We start from the raw sequence: 23,153 nt of genomic DNA, 5'->3' as shown, positions 1-23,153 counted from the left end.
CCCCAAAAGGCGGGTCAGGTTGACCCTTCCTTCACATGTCGCACAAAAACAGTGGCGAGGGGAAAAAAAGTTTCCAAAAATATCCTCGCAAACTTCCAACACCATCTTCTCCTCTTCCCCAAATCCAGTCTTTATACACAAAGAGACAAACAAACAAAAAAAAAGTTAAATACGACCCCGGTAAGATAGATAGCGAGGGGGTTCCAATTTTTGTTTCTCGCCCGCCAAATTCCGTCCCATATTCTCCACAAAAGAAGAGCGTGTATAAAACAAGAAGGCAGTAAATAAGTTTGTGTAAGGTAAATAACAAAAAAAGTTGTGACAGGTTTAATAAAAAAAATTGGTTGGTTGGTTTGTAACGTTGCGGTTGTTGATTGAGGTTTGATTGGGGTTGACGAACAAGGACGAGAATCTTTTCGCGCGTGAGGTAGGAATGCCCATCTGTTCCGTCTGTTCTATATAAGAGTTGGTATCCCGGTTCGAAGCCTTTCCGTGATAAAAGATGCTGATAGACAAAAAAAGACTCGATTAAACAACAACAACAACAACAACACGCGCTAAAAACCGCCCGGGGGGTATCGAAGCTGATAGAAAAATTGACAAAGAAAGAAAAAAAAAAAAGATCCGGGATTCTCGCTCTTCAGCTCAACACTCAAACGTCAAAAGATAAGATTCGTCGTCATCGTCGTAGTCGCTTGAGGGAGGGAAGGTGGGTGGATTCGTCTGTTGCTTAGGAACAATAATAATAACAGTAATTTGTATCGGCATCGGAAAAGCAACAACAACAACACACACACCCAGTGGCGGTGCGGTGCGGGGATAGGCTCTTAACATGGCGGTCAGGTCAGGTCGTGAGAAAAAAAAAAAAGGTTGTTCGTTCTCTCTCTCAGTTCCACCCAAGCGAGTTCTCAGCAGCGACAGGAGCAGAGATGAAACGTCCCGAGTTGCCCGCGCCGCTCCGCCCGCTACCGTGGCTATCCCGACCACCCGGCTGCCCCGTCGACCCGGACCCCGAGCCTCCCGCAACCACAGCACCATACCCGGTAAAGTCCCTGCTCAAGAGAGCCCCACCCATGAGCGCAGGGCTGCCGCCGCGGGGCGTCTCCCGCATGTCGGATGGGTTGCTGATGGAGCTGGCGCGGCGGTGAAGCTGCTTCTTGCGCTTGTACCGACGGGCAATGACAAACATGACAACACCGTACGCGGCCGCCACAGCGACGGCACCGCCGGCAATAGCGGCGGTGGTTCCGCGCTGGGATCCCGTCGGGTTGTTGGTGTCGCCGCCCGTGCCGAAGGGGTCGCCGCCGCTGCCGCCGCCGCCTGGGACGCCACCGCCGGGGACTCCACCGATCCCCTCACCCTCGTAGACGGAGCCGTACTCGATGGGGATGGCTGGGTTGATCTGCATGGTGAGGTTGTAGACGAGGATGTCGGGGTTTCTGTACAGCGGGGCGTTGGGGGACTTGATGTCGGCAGACAAGGCATCGATCATGGACCTCGGGTACGTGACAATGGCGCAGGCGGTGATGTAGCCCAGCGAGCTCTGGGTGTCCAAAGGCACCAGTCTCTTAACCTGGACCTTTGACATGTCAAACTGTCCAGCCTCGGCCAGCGCTTTGGGGAGATACTTAAAGATCTGCGCCGCAGCCTTGTTCTCGCTGACCAGGAAGGGGTAGTTGTATCCCTCACGGAAGCCAATCTGGATCAAGTCGGTGTCTTGCGGCACCACATCGTTCCCATTTTCGGGCTGAATAGCCTTGGGGAAGGTGGTGGGGATGCCGCTAGCAGTCGTGGGAATGGCGCCTGATGCAGTCGTCGAGGGGGTCGGGGCTACAATAATGGTAGTGGGAAGCCATGGTGCCGACTGGGTGGTGCTTCCAATGACGCCAATGCTGGTAACACGCTCGCTAGTCGACGGAACCGTGGTAGGGCCGGGTGTTGCAGGTTCGCTAGCAGGCTCGCTGGTAATGGGGATCGAGGTGATGTTGCTGGCGCCCGGGGTGGAGACGATTCCAGTTGGCACAGAGGTGGTATCAATCACAGTTGTTGGCTCGGTGACAGGCTCCGAAGAGCCACCTGTTGGCTCCGTGATCGAGCTTGTGGTGTTGCCGAATCCCGGGGTGCTGATAGAGCCAGGGTCGTCAGTTGGGATAGTCGTGGGCGCAGTAGTGGTATCTGACGGCGGTGGATCAGTGATGGGCGGTTCCGTAGTCGTGCTGTTGTCTGTCACGGGGTCCGGGGTGATAACTGGACCATCGGTGGTGGTGACAGAGGAAGGTCCATCCGTCACCGGATCCGTGACGGAAGTAGTAGGATCATCTGTTACTGGGTCGGTAGGGCCGGGATCGAGACCAGTCGTCGTGGTGGGGGGTTCCGGCAAAGTGCTGTTGGTAGTGATGATCGGTAGGTCGACATCGGTGCTGATCGGAGGCTCAGGTAAGGTGCTGGTCGTGATTGGTGGCTCCGGCAAGGTGCTGTTGGTGGTGATAATTGGAAGCTCGGGGTCGGTGCTGGTAGTAACGGGTGGCTCGGGCTCGGTGGTAGTGATTGGAGGCTCTGGTTCGGTGCTGCTGGTGGTCACTGGAGGCTCAGGCTCGTTGCTGGTGGTGACCGGGGGCTCAGGTTCAGTGCTGGTGGTGACCGGGGGCTCGGGTTCAGTGCTGGTGGTGACTGGAGGCTCGGGTTCAGTGCTGCTGGTTGTCACCGGGCGTTCGGGCTCAGAGCTGGTTGTGACCGGAGGCTCCGGTTCGTCAGTAGACGACGCGGTGGGCTCAGGATCGACGCTGCTGCTGCTGCTGCTGAAGGGAGCGGTCGGCCCGACGCTGGGAGTAGGAGTAGGCGTAGGGGTCTCCTCGGGCTCCTCGCTGGCGGTCTCCGTCTCTTCGGGGTCAGTCTGCGAGCTTGTCGCGGACGCAGTCGGAGTCACTGTAGGTTCCTCCTCAGTCGGCGTAGAGGTGGTGGTCTCCTCATCCACCGGAGTTGACGACGCAACTGTGGCCGAATCCGTCGCAGACTCAGTCACAGATTCCGACAAAGACTCTGACGCGCTAACAGAGGTGGACGCGCTGCTGGTGACAATACCACTGGGCACAATGACGATAGGCTCCTCCTCCTCCTCCTCCTCTTCATCATCAAGGGGATCTGGGGTCGAAGTCGATGTCGGTGTGATGGTGACAGTGGCGACAGGAACCGAAGTAATCACAACCGTTGTCCTCACGCTCTCCGTCAGAGCGGTTGACCCGCTCAACTCGGGGTCAAGCGTGCTAGATGATGTCGAATTCCCAAACTGCCTCTTCACGTGTCGTGGGAAGTAGATCCTGGGCTTTGTCGCGACTTCGGCAGCTGCCGACGAGGCCGCCACCAAGGCCGCCACCAAAACCGATGCTGTCCTCATTCTCCCTCTGTTTTCCAATGCGTGTGTTTCGCGTCTTCGAAGCTGGTTAGATTGAATTGAATCGAATGAGCCTTGAGGCCGACGCCAAAAGTGTGCAAGTGTGAGTTGGTGTATGTGGTTGTGTGTCTGCCAATTCCCAAACAATGCATTGTCAGCGCCACCCCGGGCCCGGTCCCGTACTCGTGTTTTGTGAGGCAACACTCACTTTGTCAGGATGGAATAATGAATGTACTTGACAACAAAAGTATCAACGAGTGTGTGTATATGTCTGTGTGTATGTGTGTGTTCTGAACGTGATGACATTTGGTTAGCAAACCTGGTTTCCCGCTCCCTGATGACTTCAGTTGCATAAACAGATCCCCACGATCGACCCTGCAGACGGTAGAGATTGCTGTTGTCTTTTTTTCCGTGCTCGTGGTCGCAGCACTGGTCGGCCGGCTTCTTGTACGCCCCTAAACCCCTTATGCAGCCCTCACTCGCTCACTCACTCACTCACTCACAATTTGCTGCGACTCGGTCGTCGAGTGCGATAAAAAGAGTGTCTTGACGAGATATCGTCCAATTGGGTGGTTCTTTGAATTTTTGCTGGTTTTTCTTGGTGCTTCACCTTCGTGGTCTCGAGTAATCGCGTCCACGGGTCATGTCAGAAGGGGCATCTGGAGGGTCGCCGGTGGGATGGGTCTTCTTCGGTGGACAAGTCGACGAGTCGCCCGGAGTTGTCTGGTGGCAACGACGTCGTCTTGGACTTGTTGGTGAAGAGAATCGCCGGGTTGGAGATGTCGACTGGCAGGAAAGGGGGGGGGAGAAGGAGAAGGGAAGGGGTAAGAAGAAGGAACGAACGAACGAACGAAAGGCGCAGGATAGCCCCAAAGGAAGCGGAAGAAACAACAAGGGCACAAGGGGCTGGGAAAGGGAAGGGGGGGGAAGCAGACCTCTGGGGCGGAGTGCTGGAGTGCTGTGCTGCAAGCAAGGGTGCAGGTGAGGGTAGCAGTGGGAATATTACACGAACCAGGGCTCCCAGCTTGGCTTGGAGGGCCGTTAGGCTAAAGGGTATCTGTGGACCCCAATGTCTATGCAAAGTGACTTTGAGATTAAACGCCTGAAACGGAGGGGCCCCTCTCGGCGACACCACGAGTTCAAAAAATTAAAAACCAGACCGTGCCCCAGGGGAGGAGCAGGAGGAGGAGCGAACGGTGGACACTTTGCTTTAATCTCTTACTCTCACACCCAGCCCATCTTCTGCTACAACTTAACAGACTACCTTCCTAGATATCGTGATATCTTGAGAAAATAGTGCGGGGTTCTGCGAGACGGGAACGCTGGAGACGCGCGTTGAACCTGCGCTGCCCGCCCGCCCGGTGGTGGATGGAATGGAGCCACCACAGACAGCCATGGATTATCATTGGGAATGGGCTGCAAGAAGGGTGGAAAAGGCTTCGGGTGCCTGGGGAGAAAAGAGGAGAAGCTGTCCAAGATTAACGGACTCCGCCGTTTACTAAAGGGGCAAGCGGCCAGTTATTGGCCCACGGTCGCACGGTGGTGCATAGTCCGGACCTAAAATTGGGGAGACAGTTTCAGGTACTGGATACTTCCCTTCTCCACGTGCTGAGCAGCCTCCAGCAGCACATCTACAAGTAGCCTTGACCTGGTAGCTCTAGCTTCAATTAAGGACTGGGCCCACTACAGCACAAGCGGGCTCTCCTTATTGGACCATCATTCAATACTGTTTCAAAGCTTGCATTTGCGCGCTGTTGTTGTGTGTGTGTGTGGGCAATTCATCATCCAAAAGCCCGTCTGTTTCTCCGTTCCAATTCTTCAACAATCTTCCAGGTCTTTGTCGATGATCATCTCTCCTCTTCAACACGTGGTGACTTTGATCTGATCTGGTCTGATCTGATCTGATCCGATCTGCTCTGATTCTCGACCCGTCACAAAGGCCATCCGCCGCCGCCTGTCAACTGTCACAGCCGTTGAAGGAAGCGTTGATCCATCAATCAAATTCAGGCGGGCTTGTTGGTGTCACGGCCGGGCACTATAAGTGCTAGCACTCAACACGAGGTATCAGGTGGCAGCAGTCATCAGTCGTATTTTATGGTCCGTTCACAAACTCGGTCGAGTTTGTGCAAAAGAGAACCACCGCTCACGTACACCATGATCTGTCTGGTGTATCACCGACGGCATCTTTCCACTGCTGGAAAACTCTCTCTCATCGGCGAGTTTTCCGTGTTCCCCTCCCGGCAGAAGAACGGCAGAGTGCCAATACAGCGACGATCTTTTTGCCTTGCCTCCCTGGAGAGGTCCTACTATACCTACTTCGATGGACTCGGTGTATATCACACCTGCAACTTGACAACCTTGATCTCGATACTGTAGCCGAATTGATGAATGCCCCCAGTTGATTAACCGCCACTATATTACCATGCACCCATCCATCCAGCAAAAAGTTTGCCTCTCCATATGTGCTATCACATCCCGCATTGCCCTACATAGACTCCCCTCCTCCACCCATCCCTCTCTCGCACATATATTGAAACGGGAGACGGGCTAGAACCCGCCCTTTCGGGACGGCAGAATATGATTGATGGCGCGTCCCAGAAGTGAGCTCGTCTTCATTCCTCGGGCGTGAGCTCGCCGCGTTCCGCCTCCGCACCTTCTAGAAGCTGACTGCCAACTTGTGGCCGCCCGCTGTGCCATGACAAGACAGTAGGGTTAAAAAACGGTGAGAATTTGGATGAGTTGATTAACGACGGCACAGAACGATAATAGGGCAATCCATTGTTCCCACATGGTTTGGATATCGATAGTTTCCATCGCGCTCCTCAAGCCTGGCCATTTCCGGAAGGAAGCTCTCTTCAACGAACGATGATGTCTTACCCTCAAACAGCTCCACGTTTCCCTTCCATACCAGATCGCGTGGCTGTGAATTGTCGGAATGGAAAAGTACGCAATATCTATCCTGTCGAGAAGAAGGGATGGTGGTGGTGGTGGGGTAGGTATTACATCAGCAGATCAAAGCAGGCACAGTAGATCAGCAGTGGCCCAGGATTTTTGATGTCGTGATCTCTCGTGATGTTGTTGATCAGAGAGAGAGAGAGAGAGCAACGAAGCCACAAGAGTTTAAAGTTATAAAAAGCAGTTCTTGGATGCAGGGTCTCTCTCTTCCCCCGCGTGATGGTCATTGTTCATGCTTGCACTGCCTGCCTTGGAGATGCGGGGGTGACACCTTCAGGTACGATACACTAACCGCAGCATCCATCACTTCGGAATGAAATAGATGAGATCGTATTTGATGTATGTGTGTGAATTGCGTGCGTAAACTTACTCGTATTGTCAGAGGAAGATAGACAAGCAAATCAAACATTTCCCCCCTCTCTGATACGAACAAGCTGAGCAAACTGCGCAACTTGAAAACCTTTTTTGATGGGCTGAAAATTGAACCTACCTACCTTACCATGCCCCGCCTTGGTCTCGGGGGGAGGGAGAGAGATCTCCGTGATACCTTACACCGTTCGCTCCAGCCCATACCCAGTTACGATCTGTCCCGTTCTTGTTGCTGAGTTTACTCGTGCGCCATGTGTACCTGATCCTTCCGAGGCGCCTTTGCACAGGTTCACCATAAACGGACCATACTGGGTGAAAGAATGGCACCAAAACGGACCGGATCGTGTACTTTGCACCGTTCCACGCCTCAGGTCTCCTCAGCTCTCAGGCTCTTTCCTGTTGAAGGATACCCAACGCGGAAAAGAGACAAGTCAACGTTCTGTGCCGCAAGTTGAACATCCTCGCCGCACGCCGCGCCAAAAGTCGGCTGTGAGCCTCTTCCGCCACAGCACGGGGGGCAGGTGAAGAGGTGAGGAACAAACCAACAACCGCTTGCTTTACCGTGGGTCTGTTAAGCGGCCATGTCAAATCAGGTCGGTGGTTCGGTCTCGGTCTCGTGGCTCCCTTGTTTTGTCTTGCCAATCGCGATTTCTGCGGCTACAAATCCTGTTGGTTGTTAATTGGACTGTTTGCCCAATTTTCCTCTTGTCAAGTCGTGATTGGATAACCTACCGTCCTTGCAGAAAAGTTATGAAGAAAAAAAAAACCGGTGAGAGAGCCAAAGGCTGGTGAGCTGCTGGGACGAAACTAAAGAACTCGCAGCTTCCAATCTTGGATATTTACAGTCTTCGCCATCTGGCTGAATGGCAGCCAACACCACCACCAACACGTCTCTCCATTGGGTAATCACTTGTCAATCACCGTTGGCCAAGCCTAATCTCTAAGCGCGCAACGCAGCTCAAACCTTGGATCTGGGAATTGGCGCGAGCACCTACCTAGGGAGGTAAGCAGCCTTGCAACACAACGTTGACGGGTGAGATACATAATTCGCCGAAATTGCGGTGCCATTGTTTTTTTAGATTTTATTTTTTTGACAGCTGGGTAGGTGAGATTGATAGCTTGAATCCTTTGGTTGAATCGGTTTATATGGGCGGTAAGCCCGAGATGAGAGCGTTGCATTTGTCAACAACAACTTCTCTTCTGGTTGAAGGTAGGTGTGGGGATTATGCATATGGTTTACCTTATTTGGCTTTGATTACCTACTCCGACCAGAGTTATCTTGTTGTTGTGTTTCACACCTTTACTGGACATGTTGTTGGATTGGGAGCTGCTGGTGATGGTGGCCCCTATGTTAGGTCGAGTGAGAGATCTTCCACTCAGATTGGCGGCGTGTAGGTAGGTAGGTGAAAAAAAAGAAGAAAAAAAGAAAAGCGGATATCACCCTGTCAAGATCGGATAACGGATAGATAGGACCCATCCCATCGACAATGACCTGCGACCTGATCCTCTCCCAGTAAAAAGGTAGACATGGATCGAAGTCTCATCCGTGATCCGTCAGGCTGCCACTCGGAAAGTCAGTTGAGCCTCCCCGAGCGGCGCCCGTTGCTGCTCAGCCTCGTCTACGTCCCAGTTTCTTTTCTTAATCGCTCGAGAAGCCCGAACATTGAGGCGAGCTGTTTCATCTCCTTCGTTCAACTTCCCCAGCAGTCTGTTAGGCTCGCTTCAACCACCTACCTACCTGCTCCACATTGATGGCGAGAGGCGCGGTCGTGATCTTGTGATGGTCCAAACAAGACGACCTGCGGCGCTGTGAGGCGGCGAGAACCAAGGACAGTTGGACATCAGGGGTACGACCAGCCGGTGAGTTGGCTCTTTGATCTTCAAAAATGGGCTGCAATGTGCAATTTCTAGATGAGTAGTGGAAGCCCTCCCTCTTCTCGTTGCCGACCAGTCATAACTGACCTTGACTATTAGCAAAAAACCCCCACGGACTGTTGTCTGTCGACCTGCCCACTCACCTGCATTGTCTCACAAGTGTGAACTGATCCATCATTCGTCAATCAACCTTGACCGATCGGCAGCGAACGTGAGAAATGTGTCTCGCGCCCGAATCCTAGGAAACCCCCAGGTCTTTTCGGTCGGTCTAGACTTTCTCGGGATGTCATCGCGGCATCGGCTTATGGGAGAGAAAGACTGATGGAAAAGAAAAATATCTGTCACGGAGCAAGTTACCATGTGCGCAGCCGCATCAGGTGTTGAATGCGTGTTTCATATCTCTTTCCAGATGTGTGTGTGTGCGTGTGTGTGTTGATATATCGTCGAGTGTGTTACGACAGGTCTGCAACGTTCCGTCTGTGGTTTGACTGCCTTATCTTCCCACCCGGCGAGGCTATCCTTATTTCCCAGTTCCTCAAGTGGTAGTAGTTGTTCGGTGATGGGTCATGTCAAGTTGTTGGGTCCTGCAGAAGACTCCATCTCCCATCACATCTTCAAACGAGTTGGCGATGGAGAATGGGCCGGCGCCGAAAGGCATCGGGCAGCCTTGGGGTGCATTCGTTGTCACAAGTGTGACGGGATATGCGATGATGATCAGGCCAAACCTGCGCCTGTCCGTGTCCCCGACAGGAAAAAACTGGATGAAAAAGAAGCCTCCTGGGGCGAGCAGCCGGAGGTTGAATTCGCGCCCCCCCCCCCCCTCCCGGTACATCTATCGCCGTAATACGGACAGATCCCATCTCGAGGTTGTTTACCCACTTGTACAAGATCAAAGCGGCAGAATCTCTCACACAAGGTTCAAGGTTGTGGTCACACGCCGTACTCCACCACTCTAGGGACACCACGTGTTTCCCAGTCCCTTTAGAGCCGGATCTCGATCTTGTCACGAGGGGGACCAAGGGCCTTCGGGCCAATGGCAACCGAGAGAAATGCCCGGGGGAGCTGCCAACCGAATTTTGCTCCATCCCGTACGGTTGGAGGCATTGTGTTCAGCAGATCCTTAGATCGATAGATTGGGGCCTCGGAGGAGACCAAGATTCCCATCACGGCATGGGGCTGTCGTCAACAAGGTGAGCTCGGCAGCAAGAGCACCTTTGCTGCAGGTGGTTCGGCTGAAGGGTCGTTCATAAAGCTACCTATCCGTTTGTGAACATCGGCCGGAAGGGTGAGATAGAATGGCATGTCTGGAAGGGCGAGAAAAGCAGGATGCAGGGTGCCATGGTGAGCCCAAAGGATGTTCGCCCCCCTCTGAACCATGGTCGACATCGTGCGGTGCTGCGTTCGTACTCATCAGTCGGCGGCAGTCACGTCCAATCTATCTGGCATAACACTCGCTGTTTGGCTGCCAATGTGATAGGCTCGCAGGTGCTGGTGGTGCAGATCGGGACAACTTCTGCCATCGCCCGTCATGAACCCCATGAATCCTTGCCCTGCAACCAGCGAGAGACCCCCGAGTCTCATGGAAATGGGGGTATCATGCCAGTTTGCACACACATGTGCCTTGTCCGTTCGTGTGCTCCTTCAAAACCACTCACGGCAGCAACGTTAGGCGGATAATTGGCTCCGTGTTACTTGGCCGGCCTGACCCTGATGGATCTGTACGCTCCTCTCCAGGTTCTCTTGTGTTCACCGGCCCGATATGGCATCAGCGAGCGGCAGGAACAGCCGCGGGAAAGGCGAGCAATAGCGAGGTTTCTCCTGTTGGGCCCTGGACTGCGACATACCCATAACGCATCAAGCTATTTTTTGATGGAGCCGTCCGTACCAGCGGACAAGCTACGTCATCGCTCATTGCGAGATATCGTCGTGTTGCCGCGGCCAGCGTCGAGGAATAGGCACCGTAGGGGAAAGACGAGATCTGAACCCGTCGACGAGTCGGGCTAGCCCTGGTGTCATGCGGCATCTATGCACGCTGGCATCCTGCCCTGGCTCTTGCAGCTGGAGCAATGGCACTCCATATCGGTATGGAGATTGGGTTTCTTGTCCGAGAACTGCCCTGGAGCCCAACCATCCACGGTTTGCCCTCTTTGCGCATGTTGGATGCCGTCCTGCGTCTGCTCCGCATGTATGTACATGATCGGGGCACCCGACAGAAATGCCAGAAGGGTTCCATCCCCACCCCAGCAACATCACGATACCCGCCCCGGATGCTTTTTCCTGTTCGTCTTCCCACTTGTGTCGTTGGGCGTCCATCATGAAGCTGACCCCTCCCCCCCCCCCCATCTTTCTCTCGGCGTGTCTTGGAATCAGGCGTGGCTGTCGAGAGTGTGAAGCTGAGACTGAGACTCTGTCATTTGTCTGGTATTGCCCGCAAGGCATTCGCATGTCGTTGGAGCACAAGGCGGGGGGTGGCCTCCACTGTTGTGAGTGAGTTGAGGTTTGAGTGAGTTGAGGTTTGAGTGAGTTGAGGTTTGAGTGAGGTTCACACCGTTCAGCAACGGTTTGGTGGCACAGGCGGGTCTTTTTCGCTACAAGCTACACCCTTGTCCCACCGCTGTGCTGGGACGAGGTTCGAAGCTACCCTACACAGTACCTAGGTTTCTCTCCTGAAGGTAACCTAGGGGGGTGATGGACCGTTGTCGGCGTCGGCCCGTGGTGGTGCCCACCCTTGCCGCTACGTACCGCTTAGGCGTTTCCCGTGTTCAAAGGCCATCCCAATATCTTGGTGTTGGGGGATGCAAAAAAAGCAGATTGGCAGGTTGGGTACATGCAGCATGCGGTAAAAGTGAAGGGGTCACAGAGGGTCATCAGAGAATCTCGCTTCGAGAAGACCAAACCCCACGGATAGCCCCGCGCCAGATCTAGCTGCTGCTTCTGCCGTGCAGCCAACCAGGACCGGGGTCTTACACACCAGTTCGGCGACCAGATTCATCCATCACAGCATCCTGGATGCGATGTGGGATGCCACCAACACCAGCACCGCAGACTAAGATTGCAGGGTCGAGCTAGCATAGAACCACTGGGGACTGGCCGGTGACGGGGGCACGGGAATCGATCGACACGGCCATCTCCCATCTGATCTGTCAGTCAGTGTTTTAGCAGCGACAAAGTACCGGCCGTGGCTTCCGAGCCCCGAGGTACCATGTAGGTACTGAGGGGACCTCAAGACGAAGGGTCCTGATATATAAAAAGGACAAGGCTCGTCTCCAGATCCTACGTTGCTTTCCAGACCATGCCACACTCTTGTCCGTCCTTTTCCGAGCTCGTTACGACTACCTTTGACTCTCACACTCTACATCCTCCAACAACTCCAACAACCCCACAGATCAACAGCATCATGGGCGTCACAAGAATAACCCATGTCCACGGGACCGGACCTTCACCTGCCCCTGGACAAACAGTCGTCATCGAGTACACTGGCTGGTTAAAAGACGCCAGCCAACCAGAAAACAAGGGCCAGGAGTGAGTGACAACCTGCTTCTCTCTCTCTAAATGCAACCAACTAACACGATCACCCCTACCTCAGGTTTGACTCCTCCCTCGGTCGAGGAGACTTTTCCACTCAGATCGGGATCGGGAAACTCATTAGAGGTACGCATGTCGAGTAACAGGACCGCTGTGACAAGCTGTCAGCTGACAGTATATCCAGGTTGGGATGAGGCGGTCCTCGACATGAGGGTTGGCGAGAGAGCCACGCTTGATATCACCAGCGACTATGGCTATGGCGAAAAGTATGCGCGACTACTAGTTACCTTACCAACCTATACTGCGATTAGTCACAGACAATGACTAACCAAGCGCTTGTTAACAGAGGATTCCGCGGCCACATCCCACCCAATGCGGATCTGATCTTGTAAGTGCTCTCTTGACACTCACCGACTGGCTTGACTCATCTGAGCCTCTGAACCTCTGCTAACCCTGCTTCTGCCTACCTTAGTGACGTCTATCTAAAAGCCGTTCAGTGATTCAACACGACTTTGTGGTGGAGAGATTCTTTGGTTTTTGACACAAGCAAGAGAGGAGATATTGGAAGTTTGAGTCTTACGTTCTGTTGCCATTAGCAAGCCCTTTTGTATTTCTAGGGTTATACCTATCCTGCCAGATATCTCTTTTCATCGACGATGTGTGTGTCGGAGAGAGAAAAAGAAAGACTTCTATTACCCACTTGGAAGCATCAAAATCACGCATCATGACTCTTGCCGTCCCCGACCATGAAAGAAGCTCATCGGGAAAAAAGTTGTAATCGAAGTCAAAAGTCGATGAGCGAAACAGTAGTTGTTCCTTCTCATCAATTGCACGGCCAAGGGTACCTGGCGGGAAAGGCGGGGCCAGTTGCCCCACTAGGCAGCCCCAGGGGGTGGAACCGCATTCCATCATGGCCCATGGGCCATGGATGGTTAGAAATCACCATCAGATTCCATGCAGCTCTGACAGCTCGGAACAAAAGCTGTCTTTTACTGTGAGGCGAGCTCTCTGTTGGTAATAATAGATACAAAATTGCAAACATCGGCGTCAGAGACAGACCAACACTTACCATTTCAAATAATAAAACCGTTGGCATCGTTGTTACTGTTACTTCCAGGCTGTCACTGCCCCCACTCTACACTCCAGGGTAGCTCACAAGGCACCCAGCCAACCATCCATCGCATCATCCCCCGCAGCGCAGTCCGCAGTCCAGCTCGGTGGCGGGGCTGACCTGTGACCAGGACCTCGCACCGCCAACTCTCTACTCTACCCGTCAACTCAACTGCCGCCTCGCCCGGTGCAACCGCAATACCACCCAAACCACCATCAACAATCCAAAAACCACTCCACCAGCCATCACATAAACCTGTCAAGCTGGGGAAACGCAAAGTATCCGACGGGGATCTGCCTATCTCCCTCAAGAAAACCATGACTGTTCGTCTTCTCCTTGCTAGTTAACCCTAGCTCCGACAGGCTCAAAACTGACTGCTCCTGATGCCATCCAGGACAAGAAGCTCCCCGAGGAGGTCGACCTCGTCACCCGGATGCAGGTCGACGAGTCGGTCGTGGGCACCACCGAAATCGACGAGTCGCTCTACAGCCGACAGCTCTATGTCTTGGGCCACGAGGCCATGAAGCGCATGGGCGCTTCCAACGTCCTCATCGTTGGTCAAAAGGGTCTTGGTGTCGAAATCGCAAAGAACATCGCCCTCGCCGGTGTGAAGAGCGTCTCCCTCTTCGATCCCGCCCCCGTCGCCATCGCAGATTTCTCTTCCAACTTCTTCCTGCATCCCGAAGACGTCGGCAAGCCTCGCGACCAGGTCGTGGCCCCACGTGTCGCCGAGCTCAACGCCTACACACCAGTTCACATTCACCAATCTGATAGTCTTGGCGAGAACCTGTCGCAGTTTGACAAGTACCAGGTCGTGGTTCTAACAAATACGCCCCAGCACCTCAAGGTCCTCGTCGGCGACTACTGCCACGAGAAGGGCATCTACTTTATCGCCGCCGAGACAGCCGGCCTGTTCGCCAACATCTTTTGCGATTTCGGCAACAACTTCACCGTGCTCGACTCCAGTGGCGAGAACCCCGTCAGTGGTATAGTGGCAGGCATCGACGAGGAGGGTCTGGTCTCTGCCCTCGATGAGACGCGGCACGGGCTGGAGGATGGCGACTACGTGACGTTTACCGAGGTGGAGGGTATGGAGGGTCTCAACGGTGCCGAGCCCCGAAAGGTCACGGTCAGGGGCCCATACACCTTTTCCATCGGTGACGTGTCAGGTCTCGGGCAGTACAAGCGCGGAGGTCTCTATCAGCAGGTCAAGATGCCCAAGTTCATCAGCTTCAAGAGCATTTCTGCTGCCATGAAAGAGCCTGAATTTGTCATCTCTGATTTTGCCAAGTTTGATCGCCCACAACAGCTTCACATCGGATTCCAAGCCGTGCATGCCTTTGCCCAGACCCATGGTCGTCTTCCCCGGCCCATGAACGATGAGGATGCGCTTGTCGTGATCAGCTCGGCCAAGCAGTTCGCCCAAGCCGAGGGAATCGAGGTGGAGTGGGATGAGAAGCTCCTGAAGGAGCTCAGCTACCAGGCTACTGGTGACCTGAACCCAATGGCCGCCTTCTTCGGCGGCCTCGCGGCTCAAGAAGTGCTCAAGGCTGTGTCTGGAAAGTTCAACCCCGTGCAGCAGTTCATGTACTTTGACTCGCTTGAATCACTCCCAACGAGTGTTGCCCGCACCGAGGAGCTCTGCCAGCCCACCGGAGCTCGCTATGATGGCCAAATTGCCGTCTTTGGCCGCGAGTTCCAAGACAAGGTCGCCAACGTCAGACAGTTCCTCGTCGGTGCCGGTGCTATCGGCTGCGAAATGCTCAAGAACTGGGCCATGATCGGTCTCGGAACCGGTCCTCGCGGCAAGATCACCGTTACCGACATGGATTCCATCGAGAAGAGCAACCTCAACAGGCAGTTCCTCTTCAGGCCCAAGGATGTCGGCCAGATGAAGAGCGACTGTGCCGCCAGGGCAGTTCAGGCGATGAACCCTGAATTGGTCGGCCACATCGTCACCCTGAAGGACCGTGTCAGCCCCGAGACAGAGCACATCTTTAACGAGGATTTCTGGAACGACTTGGACGGTGTTACCAATGCGCTCGACAACGTTGAGGCGAGAACATATGTCGACAGGAGATGCGTCTTCTTCCACAAGCCTCTGCTGGAGAGCGGTACTCTTGGTACCAAGGGCAACACCCAGGTTGTCCTTCCCAAGATCACCGAGTCATACTCCTCCTCTCAGGATCCCCCCGAGCAGTCCTTCCCCATGTGCACTCTGCGCAGTTTCCCCAACAAGATCGAGCACACCATTGCGTGGGCTCGTGAGTTGTTTGAGAGCTCGTTTGTCAAGCCTGCCGAGACAGCCAACCTCTATCTTACCCAGCCCAACTACCTCGAGACCACTCTGAAGCAGGGCGGCAACGAGAAGGCCACCCTCGAGATGCTCCTCGATTACCTCAAGAATGACCGGGCTCTCACCTTTGAGGACTGCGTTCAGTGGGGTCGCATGCTGTTCGAGAAGCAATACAACAATGCTATTCAGCAGCTGCTCTACAACTTCCCCAAGGACTCTGTCTCGTCTACCGGCACCCCATTCTGGTCTGGGCCGAAGCGCGCGCCTGATCCGTTGAAGTTTGATGTGAACAATCCCACTCACTACAGCTTCATCGTGGCGGCGACCAACCTGCATGCCTTCAATTACAATATCAATGTCAAGGACAAGACAAGGCAGGATTACATCCAGGCCTTGGAGTCGATGATTGTTCCCGACTTTTCTCCTGATTCCAACGTCAAGATTCAGGCCGACGAGAAGGAGCCTGTAAGTCTTGCCTGAAGAGGAACCCTAGAATGATCTCGCTGACTTGTTTTAGGATCCGAACGCCGGCGCTGCCTTTGATGATGAAGCTGAGCTGAGCAACCTGATCAAGCAGCTTCCCGATCCCAAGTCCCTTGCCGGCTTCAAGCTCACTCCTGTCGAGTTTGAGAAGGATGATGATACTAACCACCACATTGACTTCATCACGGCCGCCAGCAACCTGCGTGCCGACAACTACAAGATCGAGCAGGCCGATAGGCACAAGACCAAGTTCATCGCCGGCAAGATCATTCCCGCCATCGCCACCACCACGGCGTTGGTCACCGGCCTGGTCATCCTTGAGCTGTTCAAGATCATCGACGGCAAGGACGACATCGAGCAGTACAAGAACGGCTTCATCAACTTGGCCCTGCCCTTTTTTGGCTTCAGCGAGCCGATTGCCAGCCCCAAGGTTGAGTACATGGGTCCCGACGGCAAGGTGACGTTTGACAAGATCTGGGACCGCTTCGAGTTCAATGATGTCACGCTGCAAGAGTTGATCGATGACTTCAAGTCCCGTGGCCTGGAGATCTCGATGGTGAGCTCGGGCGTGAGCTTGCTGTACGCGTCCTTCTTCCCGCCTGCGAAGAGAAAGGACAAGTATCCGATGAAGTTGAGCGAGCTGGTCGAGACGGTGAGCAAGAAGAAGATTCCCGAGCATCAGAAGGAGCTGATATTTGATGTGGTGACGGAGGATGCGGACGGGGAGGATGTGGAGGTGCCGTACATCAAGGTGAAGATTAGGTAGATTTTCAAGGGCCGGCAGGTTAGCTAGAAGAAATGACAAAGGTTGGGAATGAAGGGGAGGGAACATTGTTCGGTTAGACTTCTATTACTACCTTGGCTGAGGGAATGGATTAGATCCCACGCCTTGATTTTGGTGACATGCAAGATTGGTGACACGTTTAGCTACCTTTGACTGTGATTTGGAAGTGCTCTCTGTGAATCAAAAGTAGTTCGTCAAGTGTGGGTTGTATGTCCGTCTTCTCAAAACGGGTTGTACCCTCACCTCACCCATAAATGTCAAGCCCCTGCACTGCCATGGTCACCTATCCCAACCCTTCCCCTATTCATCCTATCCCTACCTAGGTACTCAGGTAAGGTATCCAACTTGCACCGTTTACTGTGCCGCCCAGCCGTCAAAAACCTCAAAACACATCCACGCTCCGTAGACGAAAATGTAAGCCCCGTGTTTCGCCGTCCTGAGTTGCCCATGCAGTAAAACGTTGCACAGAAAGTACCTACCTCCCTAGCCCACACACACACACACACATACACACGCACACACACACACACACACACACACACACACCAAACCCCTCAACTACCGACTTGGGTCCCTTCCGACTGGTCCGAATGTGTGTCTAACAAGAATCTTACTCAGACATCACCACACCAAGTCCTGACACAAAAGTCCACAAAAGAATACCGAGCTTTGGGTGTGGTTGCTGTCGTGTAAAGGGGGTTTCGAGACATACAGACTGACGAAATCTCGGCGGAGAGACAAAGCACAGTTCTTTGCAAGTGAACAAGTTGAAAACCCGTTTCGAGTTGCCCTCTATTCTGACCGTTTTGTACGGCTCCAGGAAAAAGACGGTAATAATGCTCAGAATATATCACCCCGGTCTCCAAACCCTAAACCACCAAGCCGTCTAATCCATACCTAATCTAACCACCAGACCCCAACCCGCATCACCAAACCGATACCTGATAGAAAACTACACCAACAACCCCCAAATCCGTCCTCTCAAACCCTCCCTCTTCTGCCCCTTCTCCTCCCTCCTGGGCTTCTTCCTCAACTTCCCCCTCTCCCTCTCAAGCTTCTCATCCACCCGCCTCATCTCCCTTTTCATCTTCCCCTCCCTCCCCTTGTCGCCATCCCCATGATGATTCAACCCCCTCTTGACCCTCCTAACCCCCTTCCTCCCTGCCTTGAGCCCCCTCACAAACCACCTCTTCACATCCGTCCCAACATTTGTCTTTGAGATTTCTTCCTTGAACCGTTCCAAACCCTTCCCACAACCACCACCCCCAGCCCTCGAGCCGCCCGACTTGTAATGATGATGATGATGACGACGACGATGATGATGATGATGATGATGATGATGCTGATGATTACCATTTCCCCTCCGAAAATGCCCACTAATCCTCTCCCTCAACTGCATCCCGAAAGAAACATGCTCTTGCTCCTCTTCTTGCAGCGGCGGTACGAAAGAAGAATGCTCCCCTTCAAACCCCGAAAACGCAGTGCTCACCCTGGGTAAACACCTCGTGGAAGCATCCTCATCCGCTCCCTCCTGTTCCATCCTGTCCTCAACCGCCAGCCCAACAAGAAGAGGTGACTCCGGCGCCGGCAAAGCAAAACCCTCGTCCTCTTCCTTTTCCCCTTCCTCGGGCGGTGCTGGAAAGTTAAACGCCGCCCGACCCCAGACCTGACTCTGGACCCCAGGTGGTGATGATTTCGCGGCGGATATAACCCTTGCAATCTCCCCCTCCTCTCGGCTCAACCTCTTCTCCCCGGGGTACAACCCCTCCTCTACTCCATCGTCATCCTCCCCCTCCGAAGAAGCATCAGCATCAAAATCCGCCTCGCTGAATCCATACCCCGCCAGACTAGACAATATTTTCCTCCCAAGCGTCAACGGCGGGGAGACAGGACTTTGGGCCCGTTCGTCGGAGGGGTAGGTGGATGATGCTGATCGGATTTGGGCGTGGCTGATATCATGTCGGGCGAGGTCATCCCTTGGGGATGCACAAGAGAGATCTAACCCCCCTTGGTTGGCGTACACCACCAGCTCTGGAGATGCAGGCGGGGATTCAAAAGAGAAGGTTCTGTGGCGGTAGGGAGATCTCACTCGCTCTGTCGGGGGGGGACTGGGGCTGGGTTTACGGGGGAGGGAGTAGGTTGAGTAATATGACGGGAGGTTGGAGGGGGTGTTTTCCTTGTTGTCGGGGCGGTTCTCCTGGGAGGACCCGGCATTGCGAAAGGTTTGCTGCGAGGGAGGAGGAAACCGATTCGGGTCCTTTTCCTAGAGGCCGGCGAATGTGTTTGGGACGTTGAGACGGCGGCGGTTGCGGTGGTGGCGGATGAAGGGGAGGGGGGTTGTTGAGCGCCTGTTACTGTAGTAAGAGTCGCTGGAGGGGGTCTGGAGGTCGAGGGGTGGTTCGGAAGCGGTGGTGTTGTCGTCGCGGCGGTAGCTGCGGGTTGGGAGGGTGTATGCTTGCATGATAGTGGTTTGATGATATCTTGTAAGACTGACTGCCGTGGGATGCTGACAGATGGTTGTTATTCGACGTCCTGGGGGTTTTCTGGTTGGAGGTTGGGATTGGCTTTGAAGATTGGCGGGTTGGCTCTTTCTGCGATGTAGCTTCCGTACTCTTTCCTCTGCTCTCTCACCTTCGGTCCTTCTTCGATGGCAGGGTGAGGCATGACGAAGGCGCAACGGCCGATGTCGTGAACCCCGGTCGTCTTTTGCACGTGTAGGGTGTAGGTTGTTGTTTCTAGAGCAGGCAGCATGCAAACACACGCTGCTCTTGAGACTACTGAGTGATTGTATTGGTGATGATGATTTGGAATGGTGATGCTTCCCAAGGCAAGCCCGGGGACCCCGACCTGAGACCTCTCTGTATGTCTCGATGCCTGGGGCCTATTCTTGGAGGCTGCTGCTTTTCGTGTTGCCTAATCTAACCATCGCTGTTACACAAACATTCCAAAACACCATCAGACAGACATCTTCAGTCTTTAGCCATGCCAAAAACAGGATGCAACGGCGAGTCTTTGGACACACCCCTCCGGTGCTTGGCCGAGGTCTGTGGCTCGACGCGTGGGCGGGTTTTAGCGAGCCGAGCTGCTAACTCTTCGGGGTATAGCGGACGACGGGGAACGCTGGAGTCGCAACGCTTCCGGTGATGCACTAATAATTAACCACCTTCCGAAACTCCATGCTCCGCCGCGCCGGCAGTGGATAGTTTACGGAAGGGATCAGCCCAAATCAGTCGATGGGAAACTGATCTGATCGAGAGGGACACCCAGCTCTTCAGAAGAGTGTCAGATATCCATGATGGGGCCACGGGGCGAGCACACCACCACCATCACCACTACAGCACAGCACTCCTCTCGGGCAGAAAAACTGCAAGCATATGCAACCATCTCAACTCCCCAGGCACCAGGCACCGACATTCCGTACCGCTATTCTTAGCGAGAACTCCTCTGCTCCGTCGACCACCTCCGCCGGACTGCTTCTTCTCAAACTTCATCTTAGTCAGAGCCCTTGCTGCCATGCCCCAAACTGACAGAGGGCTCAAAGGTAGTTTGCTCGATTGCCTTGACAACCTGCTGTCTAGTAAGAGTTCGATGGATGCTTCCATTCCATGCATACAATAGCAGTTGTCTTGACGCACGTCGCCGGCGATGCCCGGGGGGGGGGGGGGGGGGCTGCCATGTGGCTACTGGGCCGCCCGCCGACATGTGTGAACCCATCATTTTTGGCTTCAGTGACATCGATTCCGACCTTGCGTCTCGAGTCGATCCGGGGCTCGGTCGACCATCTGGGACAAGCGAGAGATGGCAAAAAACAAGATGGAGAGGATAAAAGAGGATTCGAGCTGAGTGGGTGAGATGGGGAGAGAAGGCGGCGTGGTGGAAGAAAACGGGGGGGCCAAGGTGGCCCAGGCAGTTCTTTTTTTCCTCTCCTACTTCAACTACCCTTCAAAAAATGATGCAAGATCTGAGGAGGGTAAGGTATGGAGACATGGGGACATGGGGGTTTTTGTTTTTTCGCTACATCTCCTCCTCCTTCGCTTCTCGGCGTGCCGTTGCGTGGGTGTGCTTGTTCTGAATCTGTGAGGGCGCATCTATGCCCGGTTATTGATTAGTGTCAAGCAGTCGGTGTCCACTTGCCTACCTACCCTTCACCTTGGCTTACATTACATTGCCCCTGGAACACGACCAAAAAAGATCCAAAAAGGGAGGGGAAGACCTCTTTTTTTTCCTGTCTCCGAATGATCTCGGTTTTGGTTCACACACACTCACACACGCTCACACACATACACACACACACACAGTAGCACGGGTATACCCAGGGGGGAGAGAGAACCACGAGCATTATGGCCGAGGGGCTGCAGAGATTGCCGCCGCCGCTTCATATACAGACGACCGGAGGGGGAAATACCAAAAGCAGCAATCCGAGCCCCTCGATATCGGCGACGAATTCTCCAACGGCATCATCAGTGACAACAACAGCTTCGACCACCACAGCCTCGGGTCACATCAAGAAGCGGACGAGAGCGAGCAGACCAAAAGTCAGGACCGGTTGCATCACCTGGTAGGTTTTGAGAAGAACACTTTGTGGTTCAATGGCTGACAAGGATCGACAGCAAGTGAGTAATGACGAGACACAGCAAGAAAAAGATTCTGACCGTGATGGTAACAGGATCCGTCGGGTGAAGTGTGGAGAGGAGAAGCCAGCTTGTCTTCGGTGCACGTCGACGGGGAGGACGTGTGATGGCTACGACAAGGGTTCCAGCTCGGCCTACGCCCGCTACCGGTCCTCGCCTGCCGACCCAACACGCACTGCCGAGCTGGCCAAGGTGGAATTCGTAAAGGCGTGTCAATGGAGCGAGGCGTTGCGGTCGATGCGCCGGATTGCGCCGGCTGACATTGACGGGACCGACACGGAAAAACGCTTCTTTGGCCGGTTTCGTTCCAACTCTTCCACGTGGTTTGACCCGAGCATGCCGCAGCACCTGTCTCATTATACCGTGTTCTGGAACAAGGTGATATCGCCATCGACGAATTGCTGTCAGGATGAGGCGGTCAAGCACGCCGTGGTGGCCCTCGGGGCGGCTCACACGTTGCTTCAGTTTCCAGACCAAAAGGTCCTCGACGGCTTCACCCGCGACGCACTGGAGGTGTTTGTTATTCAGCAGTACAACAAATCCATCGCAAAGCTGCAACGACATGTCGGTTCGACGGGTCCGGATTCGGTCAGGATTACACTCATCTGCTGTCTGGCGTTTATATTTCTCGAAACCGTCAGGTCGAAGCACTCGGTGGCCGTGACTCACCTTGTCAATGGTCTTCGAATATTACAGAGCATGCCGTTTAATGTCTTCGACTGCCTATCCGACACATCAATATTTGTGTGGCCACCACTGGGCACGAGTCATCAGAGAGACGGATTGGAAATGCCCGACATCATTCGGTTATTTGCCCGGCTAGAAGTCACGTCGTGTTTCTTTACGACAGCTATCCACCCGGTCGTTTCGGAGAAGTCGTACGTCTCGAGGGTATACGACGACGGCGCGAGCCTACAGACGGCCGAGGGGCCAACAGTGATATCAGACACGAAGGAGGCCAGAAAACTAATGGCCACCTTCCAACACGACACCATGGCCTTTTTGCACAAGCTCTCCGCCTCGACCATCCGACCCGAAGGTCGCCAATCAGCCTGCCTCCGAGCCAGAGCAAAACGTCTCGGCCCTATCATCTCCGAGTTCTTCGCCCGATTCGGCTCCATCGCGCCCAACACACCAGACCTGTACATTCTTCTTCTTGACCTCCTCTACTTCAAAACAGCCTTGTTTCTGGTGTCGAGGATACCATCTCTCCCGCCAAAACGACCACCCATGTTCCCACCCTCTCTGGCGCTCAACCCCTTCTTAATCAGCTACACCCCTCCCACCCCCCTACCCGCTGCTCCCTCCCCTCGCACCTCGCACCCAAATTTAAGTCTGAGCTCCCTCCAGCAAGGGATAATCGAAGCCGACGACGAGGAAGGGGATGCAGAGCAGGAAATGGAATGGGAATCTCTCTTACATGACATGCTCTCCTTGGCACGCAGCTTGACAACTAGCCCGATAGGTCAAAAAATGCGCCCCTGGTCCCGGTCTACCACGGTCACCATGACCAGCAAACACCAAAGTCCATCAACTCACTCCTCCTCCTCCCAAGTCAAGATATCAGTCCCCGTCCCCGGGGCACCAATACCCGCCCCCGCCCCCGCCCCCGCCCCTGCCCCTGCCCCTGTGATCACCACCATCAAGAAAGAACCCTCACCCCCGGCGGCGGTGTTATCATCAGTAGCACCGACAACAACAGCAGCGCAGGATTCGACCAACAACAGCAACAC

General features: G+C 54.2%; 5 protein-coding genes across 5 annotated transcripts; 3 read left to right on the top strand and 2 right to left on the bottom strand.

Annotated features, from left to right (window-relative positions):
* Nucleotides 1-886: 886 nt before the first annotated feature.
* Nucleotides 887-3,394, bottom strand: PODANS_3_3710 (uncharacterized protein; the record flags this gene model as incomplete). Its single annotated transcript, XM_001909121.1, has 1 exon — nucleotides 887-3,394. The coding sequence occupies one exon, from the start codon at nucleotides 3,392-3,394 to the stop codon at nucleotides 887-889; it is 2,508 nt and encodes an 835-aa protein (XP_001909156.1).
* Nucleotides 3,395-11,882: 8,488 nt separating this feature from the next.
* On the top strand, nucleotides 11,883-12,615 carry PODANS_3_3700 (uncharacterized protein; the record flags this gene model as incomplete). The annotated part of the gene is made up of 5 exons (XM_001909120.1): nucleotides 11,883-12,112; nucleotides 12,177-12,241; nucleotides 12,300-12,381; nucleotides 12,462-12,503; nucleotides 12,588-12,615. 5 exons carry the CDS (start codon nucleotides 11,883-11,885, stop codon nucleotides 12,613-12,615), a joined length of 447 nt encoding a protein of 148 aa, XP_001909155.1.
* Nucleotides 12,616-13,620: 1,005 nt separating this feature from the next.
* PODANS_3_3690 (uncharacterized protein) lies at nucleotides 13,621-16,771 on the top strand (the record flags this gene model as incomplete). The annotated part of the gene is made up of 2 exons (XM_001909119.1): nucleotides 13,621-15,987; nucleotides 16,040-16,771. Coding segments are annotated over 2 exons (3,099 nt in total), but the record flags the coding sequence as incomplete, so codon positions are not given.
* A 970-nt stretch (nucleotides 16,772-17,741) lies between these two features.
* Nucleotides 17,742-19,052, bottom strand: PODANS_3_3680 (uncharacterized protein; the record flags this gene model as incomplete). The annotated part of the gene is made up of 1 exon (XM_001909118.1): nucleotides 17,742-19,052. A coding segment is annotated over one exon (1,311 nt), but the record flags the coding sequence as incomplete, so codon positions are not given.
* A 2,077-nt stretch (nucleotides 19,053-21,129) lies between these two features.
* On the top strand, nucleotides 21,130-23,151 carry PODANS_3_3670 (uncharacterized protein; the record flags this gene model as incomplete). The annotated part of the gene is made up of 2 exons (XM_001909117.1): nucleotides 21,130-21,347; nucleotides 21,408-23,151. Coding segments are annotated over 2 exons (1,962 nt in total), but the record flags the coding sequence as incomplete, so codon positions are not given.
* Between the last annotated feature and the right edge of the window lie 2 nt (nucleotides 23,152-23,153).

This window comes from Podospora anserina, chromosome 3 (genome assembly GCF_000226545.1).
Source record: "Podospora anserina S mat+ genomic DNA chromosome 3, supercontig 2".
NCBI lineage: Eukaryota > Fungi > Ascomycota > Sordariomycetes > Sordariales > Podosporaceae > Podospora > Podospora anserina.
Note: the sequence above shows the minus strand (reverse complement) of the source record. Positions and strands in the feature narration are given on the sequence as shown.